The sequence below is a fragment of the Silene latifolia genome, chromosome Y (assembly GCF_048544455.1).
Source record: "Silene latifolia isolate original U9 population chromosome Y, ASM4854445v1, whole genome shotgun sequence".
NCBI lineage: Eukaryota > Viridiplantae > Streptophyta > Magnoliopsida > Caryophyllales > Caryophyllaceae > Silene > Silene latifolia.
The window spans coordinates 318537333-318556364 of NC_133538.1; the positions used below are offsets into that span (position 1 = coordinate 318537333).

At 39.3% G+C, this 19032-nt stretch overlaps 1 protein-coding gene across 2 annotated transcripts; it reads right to left on the minus strand.

The window, feature by feature from the left end:
• Positions 1-684: 684 nt before the first annotated feature.
• On the minus strand, positions 685-17320 carry LOC141633850 (putative 1-phosphatidylinositol-3-phosphate 5-kinase FAB1C). Of its 2 annotated transcripts, none has more exons than XR_012538604.1 (11): positions 16054-17260; positions 14250-15017; positions 13806-13959; positions 13374-13718; positions 11306-11959; positions 10795-11126; positions 10535-10661; positions 9951-10115; positions 8044-8989; positions 2731-2997; positions 685-1327 (listed from the first exon to the last, which is right to left on the minus strand). XR_012538604.1 is itself a non-coding variant. In XM_074446230.1 (11 exons), the coding sequence occupies exons 1-11, from the start codon at positions 16419-16421 to the stop codon at positions 1073-1075; spliced, it is 4794 nt and encodes a 1597-aa protein (XP_074302331.1). In that variant the 5' UTR covers positions 16422-17320; the 3' UTR covers positions 685-1072. The 2 variants fall into 2 exon arrangements, 1 of the variants encoding a protein (XP_074302331.1); XM_074446230.1 differs by having other exon boundaries at positions 7631-8989; positions 16054-17320.
• Between the last annotated feature and the right edge of the window lie 1712 nt (positions 17321-19032).

The following is a 19032-nucleotide window of genomic DNA, read 5'->3' on the forward strand; positions in this document are numbered from 1 at the left end:
AACAAAACTTCCAACTTCCACGTCTCCCATTACTTTCACCAGTCACCATATACTTCAAAATTTACTCTCACCTTTTTTTTATACAATCCCAACCCTTCCATCAATCATCATTCATCACATTAATTATTAATCAAAAGAAAAAACAAGAGCCGTTAATTCCCTTTCAGGTCCTTCGTCCCCATCTTTCATCTCCTTAATCTATGATTCCAAGTCTCCACAACTTCGTCCCTTTCATCTCCTTCATCCCCATGATTGGGGTTCACCACCAGCACCATCTCCCAGTACTCAAAATCAATTTTTAAGGTGAGTATTAGAAAATCTCGGTTGATTATATCGGTTGTATCGGAACAAGTTCGGCGATACCCGAGTCAACTCGCTCAACTCGGCCGATTTTGCCCCCTTTTATAAATGGCCGATAAATCTCGGTGTATCGTGACTCGGCAACCATCGAGACCGATACTACTCGGGCGATACGAGACGTGTCGGGCGAGTTTTTAAACCCTGGCCCGGGCATCGCCCGGGCATTAAATCTAGTAAAGTAATGATCATAGCAATCTCCTTTGATACCTAATGCCTAATGGTGGATTAAAAAGTGTTCACAAATTTAACTCCTCGTTAATATCCTTTTCGAATCAATTCATGGACTGTTCAAGCAATAAGATAAATCATGTATTAGCATTCTTATTGTATGTAGTTGTGGTAATATTGAGACAAATGTTACTATCATTACAGCATCCGGTCTCACGGTTTCGCAAAAGCAAAGCACGTGAGAACGCTCCTCACACCACCACATACCCACATGATCACATGATCACAACCAAATACCAATACTCCACTACTTCATCACATGATGTGTTCTTAATATATGTAACAATTGGCTATGCTTTTTGGGCTACAATTGCACCCTTTTAATGTCACAACTCACAAGAATACGAGTCTTTTGCTCAAATCAAGGAGAGAATGGCTCCCCTTTCTGTCAACTTACCTGGCATTACAAAAACCACCAGCTTTCTACAATTACCCGACAGATGACTTGCAAAAACCAAAAAGAATGACCGTCGACATTTCCAACTCATGATGACCATTGATCTGATACCGTCAGAAAGTAGGTTGTCATTGCCTTTCGGAATCTTCGTTTGTACTGTTTAGGGGAGACGATAGTGGGTGAAACGTTCTTTGGTCCGCCAAGCAGTCCTGAAGCTTTCACCCATGTTTCCAGATGCTTGTCCCATGTATATTGCCTCATGAAGTCAATTATCCCGAGCACTAGCTCCTTTCTTTCCTCGTCCACACCCACTAGTAACGAGTAGTCCATGACATCGACGGACTGAAATTAGATGTATAAGGGTCAGTATTTGAGAGTCCTGCTTTCAAAAGAGGTATTACAAGATCCATAATGTTGAGTCAGTGAATGCCGCAAAACTAGGTGAGAAAGTCTGATGACAAAGGCCAACTCTACCTAGGAGATTCCGGGGTTATCATTGAAGAGTTCAGATGTGCACAGATCAAAACATAGCATGCTATGGAATTGGAAGAGAAAGTCCTTGTAAGGCAGCTTTATACTAAAGGCGGGGCATAGCACGGATTGGATATCCGATCCAAAGTGCTAGTTCGGATCGGATATCCAGATTGGAAAATTCTGATGGCAGAGTTCGGATCGGATATCCAGATTGGAAAATTCTGAAGGCAGATATCCATATCCGATCCAAATCTTTCGGATATCCAATGTTTCGGGTATCCAAAATAATCGGATCGGGTGCGGATATCTATCGGATATCCATACTTTTAAATTTACTTGAAAATTGAGTTTAAGACACTATCAAATTCCTCGTCTTCCATGATGATTTTCTTTTATTTTCTTACTCCAATGATCTCGACATAAAATTTAGGTACAACTAACATAGTTTTGGTACTTTTTAGGTTGTATCAAATAAAAGTGTGCTATTAAAGAAGTATACTTTAAAACAACGCTAAAAGTTAAAAAAAATAACACGAAAAAATGGAACGATTTTAAAATTATAGTCCAAACTCCAACGTAGGATAATCCTAAACACCCTAGTATAAGACTACAATCTAAACACGCTCATTTAATTAGAAAATTGGTCATAAATGGTAAGAAAAAACAGTAAATACTAGAAAAATATATTTTCGGATCGGATGGGATATCCAAACGTTTTCATTCTAATATCCATACTCGATCCAAATACCAAAAGTTTCGGATCGGATATCCGATCCAAACTTAACTTTTGAATCGGATATCCAAAGAATCGGATCGGATTCCGATCGGATGTCGGATCGGTTCGGATAATCGGATTTTTTGCTCAGCCCCTACTGAAGGGACTATCAGAACAGAGTCTCTTGTACGACGGTTTTACAGATATTCAAGCTGCATATTATTTACCACAATAACCTTATTGATAAGGGAAGTTTTTACTCAATACCCTTTTAAGAAAATTTGCCTAATTAGCATATGGTTTTACAGTTATCCTTGACGTAAAACTGCCTTGCACAAATGATAAAGCCAGACACTCAACTCACTGTTAAGGGAGCATGCGATGGCAACTTCAACCTTTCCTAATTCCTCAGTTTCAGATGGATTTAAACTACTTTAGAAAAACAACAAAATACGAATGCGAAAACTGACGTATGCCTTTTTACGATGATTCAGTAATTTGACAAACAAAAGAAGAGAAGAGTTAAAGATCAGAACAAATATTAAAGTAGACTTACAGCCAAAAATGAAGTATCATTCCAAACAGCTCGCTCCAGTCTTCTTTTTGCCTTACTTCCAAGAAAAATAGGATTGGTCCTCAATGTTTCTAGGAGATTCATATCAAGGAGCACTTTGTTCGCTCCTGTTTTATCAGTATTATAACGAGATCGTGAAGATCCTTTCAAATCATAAACCCTGGAAATGCGTCTATTAAAAAAGATATTCTCCATGACCATCAGATCCATTTTTGTTTCACGTCCACCTTTCAGATGTTTTATAGTGACCTGTAATTTAAATCAAGAAACAAGAAGGAATCAACAGAACCACTCTATTTCCACTTCCGACTCTCAAGTTTTGAGGTAACCCAATTTACGTGGCCTTGAGTACCACTTTGGTGATTTCATGTTCGGGCTATTTATTACCAAGTGAAACCAAAGCCAATATTAAATTTAAATAATACTTCCTCAACACATTTTAAAACTTCGTACTTATTTGGGTCTTTTGAGACAAAGGTTCAATATGTGGTGGAGAAAAAAACAAGATGAGGGAAGATGTGGAGTCTGAAATCATACTGACCACGAAAAACAGACAAAAAGGGACAAGCTTCCAAAGTAAGTTTAAAGATGGATGAATTACATTTTTAAGAATAGTAATTATTGTGTAAGACAATCTCACCGAGTATGACGGTCAATTTGTATAAATATCACTTAGTTTCTAGCAAGGAATGATTTTTTCTAGTAAAGGACCGTCTTACGGTGTGAGACCGTCTTATTCTAGAATTTGTGTTTTAAGAATGACCAATTAGTTTGTCAAAATAATGCGAATATTTATCCTAATAATAGCTTCAACAACAATAACAACATCAGAGCCTTAATCCCCAAATGATTTGAGGTCAGCTGACATGAATTATCCTTTAGAACCGTCCATGGTGATCGCACACCTCAAAATGCGAAAAAAAAAAAAATTTGAAAAACAAAAGGGGAGTGACACATAATACAAAAGCCAGATAAACTTATAGGTTTTAAAATCGAATTCCGGATTTCTTTTATAAAAACTTAAAATTTAAATCAGGAATAAAGATTAAAACGATTTTGAAAACCAAAGTAAAACTTAAGGATCCGGAATACCTTAAACGTGAAAAAGTATTACTATATAAGAAAAGTTGTTGGTACACATGTGTAATAAATCCGAAAAGAACAAATAAATTTTTAAAAATTAAATAAAAACATTAAATATTTCAAATAACGTCAAATACTAAAAATCCACATGTATCATTGCCCTCCATTGTGCCCTCTCCGTCACCATTCCCTCATCAAGTCTGAGAAATCTCATATCGCGTTGTATCAATCTCAGCCATGTCTGTTTTGGTCTCCCTCTACCCCTAGCAACCTTTTCCGTTCCCTAGGTCTCCAACCTCCTAACTTCTCCTAACTGGTGCGTCCATAGCTCTCCTTCTCACATGGTCAAACCATCTTAGTCGGTTTTCCATCATCTTGTCCTCTATTGGCGTCACTTTCACCTTTTCTCTAATCACCTCATTCCTTAATTGATGTTTCCTTGTATGACCGCACATCCACCTCAATATACACATCTCCGCCACACTCATCTTTTAAATGTGACAATGTTTCACGGCCACTTCAGAGCCATAAAGTAAGGCGGGCCTAATCGCCGTACAATAAAAATTTTCCCTTTAATCATTGGGGCATATTTTTATCGTATAAAAACCATGTAGCACTTTTCCATTTCAACCATCCCGCTTTAATTCTTTAAGTCACATCTCCGTCTAACTCCCATCTTTTTGGATAATAAATCCAAGATATCTGAAGAAATCTTACCTTGAACAACATTCCCATCGAAAATAATACTCCTCGCCTCTGTCGATCTCGATCCCGCCGCCCGCCACGTTACTGAACTCACACCCCAAATACTCTGTCTTACTCCTACTTAGCCTAAACCCACGAGTCTCCAGAGTTTGCCTCCACAATTCCAACTTTCTCTCAGCCCCTTCTATCGTCTCATCAATCAAGTCATATCATCCGCAAACATCATACACCAAGGGATGTAGTCCTAAATATCCCTTGTCAACTCATCCATAACTATAGCAAAGAGAAAAGGACTAAGTGTAGAACCTATGATGCTCGGAACGGATCCGAGTGTCCGATCCTTGAAATCTAAAAATCAAGGACTCGGTACGAGGATCCAAAGATTAATTTGGACTCGCCAATTTTTTTTAAAAGAGAAATAAATTTAAATTTTATATGAAAAATCTGTATTTTCATAGGTGTAGTAGACGAGTAGGAGTAAATAGTCCTAAAAAACTCTAGAGTCCGAGTGTTATAAAAAGGAGAGTTTACGTTTCCAATGCACCGAGAAACTAAAGTATTAAACAAATAAATATACAAAAGGACATTAAGAGGCACAACAAATAACACCGCAGTGCTCCACCACGAAGACCTAACTATGCCGCTCAACTCCTCCTCTCATGCACAGAGCCCCTTTGCACCGAGCAGGATCCGTGTCCGGATCCGCGTCCGAGTCGGGTCCGCAGGATCTGGGGGTGGAGAGGAGAGTCCGAGCATCACAATGCAGAACCTTGATGCACCCCAATGGTAATGGAAAATTCTTCCATTCTCCGAACATTAGTGCAAACACTTCTAGTAGCCCCCTCATACATGTCCTTTATGAGATTAATATATTTTCGAGACACACCCTTTCTCGCTTAAGCCCACCAAAGTACTTCTCTCGGTACCCTATCATATGCCTTCTCCAAGTCAATAAAAACCATTTGCAGGTATGTCTTCTTGTCCCGATGGTGTTCCATCAACTGACTCATGAGAAAAATCGCATTCATAATCGATCTCCCAGGCATAACCAAATTGAAATCCAAATTGGTTATCCGAGATATCTACGCATTTCCTAAGCCTTTGCTCGATTATCCGCTCCCATAACTTCATCGTATGACTAATAAGTTTAATTCCCCGATAATTTGAACACTCTTGAACATCACCTTTATTCTTATACAAAGTTTCAGGACCGGCGAGGCGGGAGGGAAGAGCGATCGCGACAAGAGTGCTTCTCCTCCAAGCAGATGGCATCTTGTTGCTCCTCCAAATCTTGTTGAAGAGCATGGTTACCCATTCGATTCCTTTCTCCCCCAAGCACCTCCAAACTTCTATGGGTATACCATAAGGTCCCTCCCCTAACCTTTCTTTAACCTCATCTTCCTTAACGCCTTTCTAACTTCACTCTTTTGTATTCTACGCACAAATTCCCGATTAACCATGCTTGGTGTTACTTGTACATCCCCAAAACCTTACTCTTGATGTCCATTGACTAAAGTATCAAAGTAAGAACTCCATCTAGCCTTTATTTCGTTAGCCTTTATTTCGTTATCATGAACCAGAACCTTGTCGTCCATATCTTTCACACACCTAACTCTCCCAATATCCCTCGTCTTTCGGTCTCTTATGCGGGTCAGTTTATAGATATCCTTCTTGGCATACACTTCTCGGTTAACTTTTACCCTCGCATCACTCATCTAGCCTCCTTGTACTTTTCAAAGTTCTCATCACTCATGCATTACCCCAAAACCCTATAACATTCACGCTTCGTCTTTATCGCTTGTCTCACCTCATCGTTCCACCAAGATGTGTCCTTACTTGATGGTCTATTTCCTTTAGATTCCCACTAACACCTCCCTCGCCCAATCCTTTACAACATGCTCCAATTTATCCCACATTGCATCTATATCTTTCTCCTTGCAATCCGACCAAATATCGCTACTTCCGATCTTATCCAAAAACGCTTTTTGGTTTTCCTCTTATAACTTCCACCACTTGATGCGTACCTCACCGATTACCGATTGCTTTTCTCTTCCTGAAGTCTCTCTTACCCCGAAAATCAAGCACCACTAGCCTATGGTGTGTTGCGGTACTTTCACCGGGTATGACCTTGCAATCGGTGTACTCTTTCCTCCACACATTTCTTACCAAAAGGAAGTCAATTTGACTAGCATTTCTTCCACTCCTATACTTCACCAAATAAGAATGCTTTTTCTCAAACCAAGTGTTCATTATACCGAAGTCATATGCTAAAGCAAAATCTAATGTCACTTCCTGCTTTCCTTCATTTCTCTCCCCGAAACCAAAACCCCCATGAATGATCTCGAAGCCAACTCGACTAGTACCCACATGCCCATTAAGGTCACAACCAATGATCATTTTCTCTCCAATAGGGACTCGTTCAACAACCTCTTCAGGTCTTCCCAAAAGGCTCGTCGAAAAGAAACATCAAATCCTACTTGAGGTGCGTAAGCACTTATGACGGTCAGCATCCCATCCCCTACTACAAGCTTAATGCTCGTAATCGTATCACTCTTTCTCGATACTTCTACCACATCATCGATGTAATCTTTATCAATGACAATACCCACTCCATTACGACTTTTGTCCTTACCCGTGTACAAAAGCTTATAACCTCAATGCGCCACCACCCTTGCTTTATCTCCGACCCACTTTGTCTCTTGTAGACACAATATATGCACCCTCCTCCTTTTCATAACCTCACCTAGCTCAACTAATCTCCCTGTCAAAGAGCCAATATTCCAAGTACCAAAACGTAACCTACTACCCTTCCTAAAGACCTGCCCCGATTTCTTTACCCGCTCTTGACCATGCTTCCTGGATCCAACCCCATTTGACACCACACCCATACTTCGTACTTCGAGGTGGGGCGCCGCTTTCGGGCGACGACCTAACAACTCACTAATTTTTTTAAAATATTTTCATTAATTTAGATAAAACAATATTTTATCATAGATCACCATAGTGAGAATCTTGATACCAAGTCACCAAAGTAAAATTTGTGAACCCTAAGGCACCAATGAATTTTTTTTCCTCAAGAAGCTAAAAGACTAACCTGAAATATGCCAAGCACTTTCGCTAGGCATGTCGGACTTCCAGAATCCAAGGAATCGTTTAGGTATTTAAAATACTGAACTGCAAATTCCTGGAACGAATCCAACTCGGTTTTTGTCACTTGCTTAATTATAAACCTCTCATCCATGGACTTCGCAAAGTAAACATTGCTCTTTCCACCTTGAGCCGTCCATCTCCTACAACGGCTCAAAGAGCGAACAAAATCTACTTTGCTTGGGCAACATTTTTCTCGAAGCATGTCAAACTGCTTGGCATAGTAACAAGTGGTCGAAAACTTAGTTTTCCCACTAGAAGTTGAAGAATCGTCACCAAAAGAGATTTGCAGATGAGGAGATCTCTTAGGATAACTTAATGGCATATTATTTCTTAATGAATCTTCAGATGCATAATTACCATAGCTTATATAATCCAATTCTGAAGAGCCGAAAGACTGCCAGGACAGAAAAGTAGAAGCAGAAGAGTCCTCTCTACTGAAGTCTCTGCCAGACGAGCTACCATCATTCTGACTCCCACTATCCGAAACCCAGTTCTCGTACTCTTTGGAACTGAGAGCGTATGATATTACACTTGTGGGTTCATCGTCATAGACAGCAACAACCAAATCATTATGGATTTGTGGGAGCAGTAGTCGAGGATGTTCGGCAAAAAGAGACATAGATGAGACAAATGAAGGTGCAAACTGTGCTTCATTTGGAACAACTTGGGAATAAGTTCTCACAATTCTGGCAGCAGGGTCTCCCGAAACATGGAAAGACCTGAAAGCTGAGAGATGGGATGATGTAAGTAACTTCCGGTGGAGTTTTTCTTGTAGTCTCGTAGCTGAATCAAAGGAATGAACCCGAACAGGAGCCATCAACCTTCTAATTGGCAAGTTATCAACTTGGATTACTTGATTAGGAAGAAAAGCTTGGGATGCATCTACTTCAGTGCCTGTCCATGCAGAATCTATTTTATCTGATAGATTGGATACTGGAGACTGCGCACCTTCTGACAATTTCTCGCTAAGTGTGGTTTCTCCTTCCCCGTATACTTCCTCTAACTTGGAACACTCCAATAACTGACTCTCAGTGCATAACAAACCATTTTCTGATTGATCAACATTAACTTCAGAATTTTTTATATCATCATTGTTCAACTCTTTCAGTTCACCACGAGCAGCACTTTTGGTACCCTCAAATTTGAAACTTTTTGAATTGAGAAGAGAGTCCAAAGAGTAAAGTTGACGGTCCCATGCACGGGCACTGGTTAAAAGAGATCGTCTCAATCGATTCAGCTCAAAGATGTCAATGGTACTATCAACTGCTAAAAAATTATCTTCAATAGCTTGTTGAAGCAAACCCTGTCAAATAAGAGACAACCAAGACATTAGGTATACATGAAAATAAAGATCAAGACAACTCCATAGACAACAAAGTATTCTTTTAAAGAATATGCAAGCTATTTGAAGATAAATCAAAAGAAACAAAACTAGCACTTGGATAACGATTTAAATGATGATGATATGGAAATAACGTAAGATAGTGTTTGGGAACATGAATTTGATTTTAAAATATGAAATCTAATTTCATAATCTGAAATTTTGACTTTCAATTACAAATTTCGTGTTTGGAAAACTCAAAAAGATTTCAAAATTTGGATTTCAATCTCACTATATTGATAGGAAAAAATAAATGTAGAATTGTAGTCTTGTAGATTCCAAATATAAACATAAGAAAATTATTCCCCAAACTCATTCGTCAAAAACTAATTATACCATAATTATTCATTTTTCAATTCATTTTTTATTCAAAAGTTAATGAAAATTGAGAGAAATAATCTGGAACATGGATAAAAAAAAAGTTGGCGACAGTATAGAGGCAAGCTGTTATACAGATTATACAGTAGAGATGCTGGCCGGGGTGGGACTGAGAGTGAGAAAAAATTTCCAAATGACATGGTAATAGGTGTTATTTGTTTTATATCTATTGGGATTTATATCAAATACTCAGAATTTGCTCCAAATTTAGATTCTAAAATCATTGGTATTCCCAAACAGAGTCTTTGGGTCAAATACAAATTTGAGAATCAAATGATCTTTCCCAAACAGGCTGTAATGGGTTTTTACACTTCTGGTAGCTTTGGAATATGTCCTCACTCCTCAGTCAATAATAGGGGGAAACTTGCTCACAAGAAAACATCTAAACACCAAAAATGATCAGAAGGATACTGTCAGTCTTTATACTAGATAACAAAATATTGCTGATAAGCAAGAAGTCCAAAACCCTTAAAGTGCATAATTTGTGATATTTTTAAATACTCACATAGGATTCATCAGTTTCCTTATCAAGAATCTCTTTCAACTCCAAAATATGTTTGTGTAGATCAGTTGAATCTGCTGACTCGTTGAACAAAGATGTACTCTTTTGCTCCATGACATGCAGCACATTAACCACCTCATCATGCAAAGTTTCAATTTTACTCTGAAGCTGCAATCAGAATCATCAAAAGATTAAAGATGAAGTTCTCACATATTCTGTACAAATATACAATTAATGAAAATCAGTACAGTTACATTGTACCAATTTCTCAAAGATCCCCCACTTATGGCCAGGTAAGAGGGACTAATTATGCAACCTTACCGTTGTGTTGAAAGCATAGAGCAGTACTTCTGAATGACCAAAATGAGAGTTACCAGCGAAATTTGCATTTACTGAGTATTAATTTATAAAATATGAAGAGCATACACTCAAGTGAGCCATCTTGCTTAATATCATCATATTCCAAAGACGAAGAATATTTAGTCACGGTTTGGATTAGCAAGTCTTTAGGTTTGGAAATAAAAGATAATCAGTGAAAAATAATACAAAGGAAACTCTGAAAAATGATATCAAAGGAAAATCCAAACCTCCTCCACTTCTCTTTGTATCCAATCTTGTGTACTACTGCCATTGAACTCGAGCACTGAAGGTGGTAGATGCACAGTGAGAATATCAATTGGTGAGTAGTGGAAGAATGCAACCATACTTCCAAACCTGTTTACAAAGATATTTGAATTAGACAAGCTGATCAAAAGATACTCCCTATATATTATGGACTGGCAATCCCAGTGTTAGCCATCGCACTCCACAGACTCGATAGAAATGCCAAAGTGAAAATAGAAAATACCCATAGAAACGAAGGCAGTCTCTTTGTATAGAATGGCCACAACTTGCAACACGGTTAGCAGTTGCATGGTTTGAGAAGCTAAGCTCCAAGAACTTCCCAAATGAAAGACCCCAGGCAGCATCAGACATTATAATCCTGCGGGTTGCTGGTGGTACACTGTCAATTCGATCACATCTAAGGCACCGATGCCACATCCATATCTTTCCATCTCGCTCTCCAGGAAGCTTTGATGTGTCAATACGCCTAACATTAATACTCAGAACACCTTGTCTATGAGTATAACATTGCACGTGTGCTTCAACTGGTTCCTTGCAAGACCGGCACACTGAAGCCTGAAAGGTGAGCAAAAAATTAAAAACTCCCAGATTTCAGACAGGGTATTTCGTTGTGAAATTTAATAAAGGTCTGTTAGAAGTTCCCACTGACAAGAGACACGAAATTTGAAACCAGATCATCAGATTTATATTTACTAAGGGATATCCATCACACTATGCAAGACCTACAAAATTACCTGATCAAATAAATCATCACAAAGGTATCTTCCGAGTGGCTTATCAAATGATCCATAAAATCTGATACGTAAGAGTCGAGAACGCTCACAGAGTGCTCCCTTCGAGACACAACGGCTTGAAAATGAAACCAATATACTCTGCTGATTATCTGTCGCCGCAAGATAGTCGCTAGAGACTTCATTTTCATCAAACTTTTCCACCTCCAAAAGTTGTGGGTCCTCAACAAACACAGCCCCTGGTAATTCAGGCTGCCCACTATTAAACTCCGTGGAGCCAAGTAGAATGCTTTCATGTAAAGAGGACTCTAAATCAGCGGCCACACCACACCCTGACAAATCCTGACTGTCATTAGACATCATTTGATCTTCTCTATCATTTATAAAGACAGCTGAAGCACATCTAGGAACGAATCCATCATTATCCTCCTGGGATGAAGCAGCTGCATCGGAACTACGAAGGGTAAATGTGTCAATGTCAGCAGTTACATTGTCGTGTGAATGAAAAGATTGCTTATGTGCCATCTTAGGAATATGAGCACCCTCATCAGCCAAAAATGAAGTTTCCAAGGACAAATGATGAGCTGCAAACACTGCATACTGGAGAACATGTTTGACCTTCTTTAGTTCCTCTCTACATAAACCTTTCAGTAAGACCTGCGGACCAGACAAATTGAGGTTGAAGCCCAAACTAAATAAAATATAAAAATAGCATAAAGTATATAAATGTGGAAAAAAAATAGTCAGTCCATTTGGGGCCATGCTAATAGATATCTAACCACCAGAGTCCAAAGTAAACAGAGACTTTTCACAGGCTGATCAAATATAATGAGAAGAATTCTAATAGCCATTAGCCCATTATTGCGGCCTTCAGCCAAAATAAACATCGATACTCAAGTTTAGTGGACTCATGAAAGACAAAACAGCAAACAAATTAAATTCAACATTATGGTCATTGAGAGAACGTCTGGACAATCGGGTTGGTCTCAAGCATGCATCAAAATTAGTATAAGAATTTTACATCACTCCAGCAAAGAGAACCTACAGTACATAAGAAAAGTATACAACTTCTTAGTTGTGCTACAACATTTCACCTTAGCTTTAAAAGGTGTGAGGCGCACACAGCAAGGAAGGCCCAAGGTGAAAAAGTGCAAGGCACGAGGCAAACGAGTGCGTCATATAAACACGGGGCGTGCAGTTTTTGCACACAAACTTGTATTTTCTAGATAAAGTTTTGTGCAATATTTCTCATTTTTAGATTGTAAAGAGGAATAATATGTATAGGGAAAAACTTTAGGGATAATGTGCCAAGGAGAAGGGCATAATAAAAGAATTAGAAGCTAGTGTCCCTCGTTGGCTGTGCCTTGTCTATCAGGGTCGCTCTTAAAGACGTTTTGGCTAGTGCCTCAGTGACTCGGACATAAACCCCAAGAACGGATTCCTGCATTTCCATAAACAAAAGAGTAGCTCATGGTATCGCTCATTGAAAATTTCTGGAGTCATCAAAGCAACATTTTAGAGGGCAAATGAAAAAATGAGCACAGGAAAAGCCGTAACCAATCTTGATTGATCCTTCATCTTACAACTTCTGTCATTCTTCATTTCTTCTATGTCAACTCCATAAACTCAGTAGTTATCCTTGAAGACGCATGCATTACGCAGTTTAGAACACATTTTACATAAACATAATTTAATATTAGATTCTCTGAGCAAGAAAACAACCCAGCCAGTATGACGCAACTCACGCAAGTGTTAACAAGACGGTACCCTTGTAGAAACATAGATAAGAACATCAAGCAAATAACAATTCTATAACATATATCATGACTATTCAAACAATGGAAGAAACATCAGATATAATTCATTGCTTATACACATACACGTCTTCCTACGGATAAGGTATGTAAAACAATACCAGAGGAATCCAAGACATATTCAACCTATCGGATTATATGCAACATAGACGAACGCATCAGACAAAAGCCAGTCGAATAATTCTACTCAGGCTAGATGTTTATAAGTTACAATAGCAGATCAATATAAACAAATGTTTGGGTCGCAAATATATTACCGTGCAACCTAACCGCTTGGGACAACCTTCAAAATACATCAATGTTTTGGATGGTCTCTTAGAAGATTGATTAACTGCCTCATGTTCTTCAGAAACTTTCTCTATCCGGAAAAGTTGACAGTGCCCAAGGCACGCCGTAGAGATTTTATCGACAGAGGGTGTAATCAAAGCGCCTGTGCATCGTGCTATGCGTTCTAATAAAGGCCTTTTCAGATTCAACACTAAAGATATTTCCTTTGTCAGAAGATATTCCTGTGCATACGATGACACACTTTTTTCAACCAGTAGGACATTTGGTCGATGAGCCTCTATCTTTGAAACAATCATCTTCAGATGGTTCATTTCCTGCTCAAAGAACAAGACAAAAGTTCAATATGACAAAACTAGCAAACCCACCCCAATAAATGATATATATAAGTATATTACTTAGACCTCTTCTAGCAAGTTATCAAATGATGCCAGCTGATTTTGAGCTCTCTGATACTCAAGTGATCCACCTAGGATCAATAACCTAGGGCTTTTGTATTGAGAGGTCATTCTCTTGTGTTTGATGTTTTTTGTACAGACCACTCCCTTAATCAGGGTGCTGCATAATTATACAAGAATTATGAACATTAAAGTATGAAGGTAGCACTGTAATATAAACATCTAAGTACCCAACACACATAAAAGATATTGTAAACAAGCAAATATATAATACTACCTTCATCGAAATAAATTGTCCCCATTACCCATTAGACTTTGTTGGTCAACTAACGTCAACTTTGACGATTAATTTCTCCAAATGTAAGTGTACATTTACAGTAAATAATGTCATCTTTGAATTATTGAATATCAAAAACTCAGTAGTTTCCTTAGAAGTTTTAAGTAGCTAACCTTTCACTAGGACTTCCAGATGCTATACACTTAATCTTTACATAATTTCCAGGGTCCATACTGCCTCCCCTGCTAGTATCTGGCTTGACAAAGTTAGCGGCTTGCCACGCTAGAGTGCTGACAATGTCTAACCAATCTTGAGGTTCATCCTCTTTGCCAGCTTTAATGCCTTCTCCTTGCAATAGTTGTGATACAAGAGCTCTGAAATGGCCCTGTATCAGAGCATTGAAGGGTTCCTTCTGTATCACATGTTGATTTTCTTCTGGAGGGCACAAATTAGAAAGGCTCTTACTAGACGAGAAAACTCCACCAGAAACTCCAACAACATTGTCATCATCGTCGTCATCATATTCAAAGTAATTTTCGGCTTCATCATCTTCAGGTGGTGGAGGCAACCAAATATGACTATTGTTTTCAAAGTCCAGAGGTGCAGTGACCTTTTCATTCTGCTTTCCATCGACCACATGCACTAGATCCTGAGTTCCTTGGTGAGGCTTTCTTAAAATAGCCATCCTTTCAGGACTAGAGAAGCGGCCATCTTGGCGCTTCGGGCTTGCACGTTCAGTTTTGCTTGCAGTTTGCCCAGCTCTAGGTGTGTTAATATTGAACCTAGAAGGACTATCAAGGGTACTCAAACCCGTTGACTTGAAAGTAGAACATTCACTTCTAAAACTAACACTACTTATGCCTATATCCAAACTATCGTGGTAATAATCACTTGCAGAGCTGAAATAATGTCTCTGAGAGTCTTCTGGTTCATCATCACTCCTACATGGAACAATAACAAAATTAACAACAGAAAAAACTGAAGGCCAAAAATGGAAAAATAAAAAAGAACATAAAAGTTTGCATAATATAATTTGACTTTCTTACAGGCCTGACTTCCCCGCAATTTGGCGGGAGCCATTGAGGCACTAGGGTTAATGTTGTTGTTGTTGTTGTTGTTGACAGGCATGACTACAAATTTTTTAATGTTGTGTTCATATTCCATTACAAAATCCATGTTATTCATACTCTTTCTGAGGTATCTGATGTGGGTGAGTCTGTGTGTTGGGTTCGGCTATTTCATATAAAATCCTCTTGTTTTGGCTTAAAATGAAGCATCCAAGAGGGATCCACTCATATTCATGTCCCAGCACTAATTGTCAGACACGGATGCGTATGTAATATGAAGAGTCAGAGGAACATAGACCAATGTCCACACTTAGTTTCTACATCAATCAATCAATCAATCAAAATGTAGTAATGTAGAGGCACATTAACTTTGACATTTAAATTATAGGATGTAGAGCCACAATAACACATTCAATAATTAAGATTTTCCCAAAAACATTATTGGATAGGTCCATTTTTTTCTCGTCTAACATAATAAAATAATGCAGATTGACTATTTCTTCGTCTTAGAATGGATCTTGAAAACCCAAGACTCCATCAAGACTTTGCTATGGTACCATTACTTTATCTCAAAACTCCATCTACGACTTGCATGGGTCTTGTGATCAGACCCCCCTTTTATTTGGCAATTACGTCAGCCCTAGTTTCTACATCAACATAGCATGTAGACGCACATTATTAACATTAAAATTATACTCATACCCCATTTCCAAGTGCCAATTGTCAGACACGGGTGTGTACTATAATATGAAAGTCAGGGTAACACAGACGAAATTTCACACTTAATTTCTACATCAATATAGTATGCGAAGGCACATTAACATCAAAATTATACTACGCAGAGCCACACAAATATTGAAATTAGACCAAGTCAAATATGAAAACCAATACAAATCAAGTAACAACTTACTGAATAGGCGAATGATGAAGAGAGTTTGGGACTGGACGAGCACGAAACGACAACGATCTATTGCAATCCTCCCCACTACATAACTTCTCACCCAAAATACCCGGTGATAGCGGCTCAGGGCTCGCCCTAGGCGACTCAGAAGGGTAAATTTTCTCAATATGCCTCTTAGACAACTTATAACAAAAGTTACACACCTTCACAACTCTCTCCATATCACCACCATCTAGACATTCACTAGACACGCCAATACGAGAACACGCGACACAAACCCGTCTCCTACAACCTAAACAGCTATACAGCTGATACAACCCTTTAAGCTCATACACAGCACAACAACCATCACCATCACTACCACCCAACTCCGCCATATCAAACTCGGCCGAAAACGACAATAAATTAGTCTTACCCCAAGAAGCCCAAGACCTAACCTTATGAATTAGATCTATCAAGGAGTTATCAGGTACTTCCGTCCACTATAATCACACCACTAACAATATCAAAAAAACACAAACTTGACCTAACAATTCAAACTTAAAATATAATCAATCAAAAGGGTATCTATATCTTCAACCAAACAATCAATTGAAAACATTTCCCATATAAAAACAATGGGTTTTTCTTAAGATTAAGTTAGATCTAACAATTCCCAAAGTTAAATTATGCTCTTATCTCATAAAATGCTGAAAAGGGAGGAAATTGACAATAAGTGATGAAATATTTTTTTTCTTTTTTTGTACACTTTTTTTGTTTTTGATTATTTACACCAATGAAAAGGTATGGAAAAGAGTTTGAGTAAAAAATAAAGTAAGAGTAGTAACGAAGGAAAGTGTTGTCCAAAGATGGAATTATTATTTTAATAATAATAAAAAAAATATTAAAGAAGGAGAATGAAGAGCAGAAAAATGGATGAAGTCGTTGTTGTTAGAGATGAAGATGATGAAGATTGAATAAAAACTCGCATTTGGAGAATATCCAGAAATAATTTTATTAAAATAGTGAAGTAATTAATGGTGGTTTATTAATTGCATGGATGGATTATGGAAATATATTCGGGGTTCGGTTGTCAGAGGTCTTTTTGAAAAAAAACCGTCTACAATGATGAAGCTAATTTGTAAGAGCTTTATGTTTGGGTCTATATCTTTTGTTTCTCGTATTATTCTCTCCCTATATACGAAGTAGTAGAAGAAGAAGGGAGGATGATGAAGCTAATTTGTAATAGTGATAGTCTGCTTTTATCAATCGTTCTCTGGTGGATGCTTTTTTGAATGCTTTCTTTTTCAAGTCGCTCTATTGTCTACTGTTTTTGTTTGACTATGGGTTGATGGATTTTTAAGATTAGGCTAGAGTTTTTACTGTTTTGGGAATTCTACGCTATTATTTTCAAATTTACTAATTTACCCCTACCTTCCAAAATGAAAATTAAGAGCAGCAACTAACAGGGACGGTCACATTCTCTAGGCTGTGCGTAATCATGATAAAACGGGTCAATCGAGTTTGGGTCGAGTTAATTTTGATTCGGTGTTTGGTTTTATAAGAATTTGGGTTGGGTCAGTTTGGGTCATTCTCGAATGTCGAGTAGTTTGTTACCACGTTATTTGGAGATAATAAAGCTTTGGGTCAGATTGAATAGGGTCGGGTCAATTTGAGTTTCAGGCCAAGTCATTTGGATTGGGTCAACTTTGCCAAGTGATCAGGTCTAATTGTGTGTACGAAAAGATATTAGTAAGTTTCATTATCGGGTATGTGTCACATTATACAGAACTGACTTGAGCGTCGGAGTGAGTACGCTTGGCACAAAGCCAAGCCCCTCGCCTGCTCATTGTTGCGGGAGAGTCCGAGAGGAACGATAGAGACGAGGGATCCACCAAGACATCATTCTACAAGCCACGGTGGTAACAATACTTGCTGCCTGAATTACACCCGAACAATTGGCGCCGTCGTGGGAGAGACACTAGAAGCTAGTCACATTCATTCCCAAACAAAAAATACACACAAAAACCCACCCCAAAAGCCAAGAAGATGTCGAAACAACAAGAGGCATTCGTGGTACTGATCGACGAAACCGAATTCTACCAGGATGATACCGTCCACAAATGCGAGTTGTGCAACCCTCCGCGGTCAAGTGAGTCAACCGGAGTGGGATGCCAATAATACCCGACACTCCATTGCCCGCCGACCAGGTCACCATCATGGGGCATGTGGTTGACGCAAAGAAAAATCGAAGATGCTCCTGGACCTAATTGGGAGTACGCCGCTCACATCACACGCCGACAAGAGCGGCGGAAACGAGTCCAGAGGCCAGGGCCCGAAACGTGACCCCAAGAAACTTGAACGGAGCATTAGGAGAAGGCGACCTGTCAAGACACCGGGGGAGCCCAAAGTGGTCGTGGTAGACCTAAGTCCTTCTCGCACTCGTGAGAAGATCGTCGCCGCCGCGACGAACGAGGCACACCCCGGAGGAGCGAAAAAGCCCAACTCGTCGAGTTGGAGAAGAAGCCCGACTCACCGAGTCGGAGGAGAAGTCCTTCTCGCTACGAGGAGGAAGCGGACTAGGAATGCGAGGAGCCGATCGCCGCGTGTCGTCCGACATGTGGTCGACACCCCCCTCGGGCGCCTCGTCCTAGATACCCCGGTCCGACTAAGTGAAGTTACCACCTATAGCATACAAAGGGGAAGGTGACCCGACCGACCACGTCGAGGGTTACGAGTCCCACATGTCGGTATGGGAGCAACTTTGATGAGGTTTGGTGCCGAATCTTCCCAACGACACGCATGGGATGGCACGAGTTGGTACAAGGGGCTACCCGACGGATCGGTATCTTGTTACGCCGACCTAAAGGACGCGTTCCTAGCCCGATATTCTGCAACAAGAGGAGGGCCGTGGAGACATCGGACCTCCCGACTATCGACAGGGAGGGAGGCGAGTCTCTCCGAAATTATGTGAAGAGGTTCGACGCCAGGTTCGGAAATTCGTGAGTG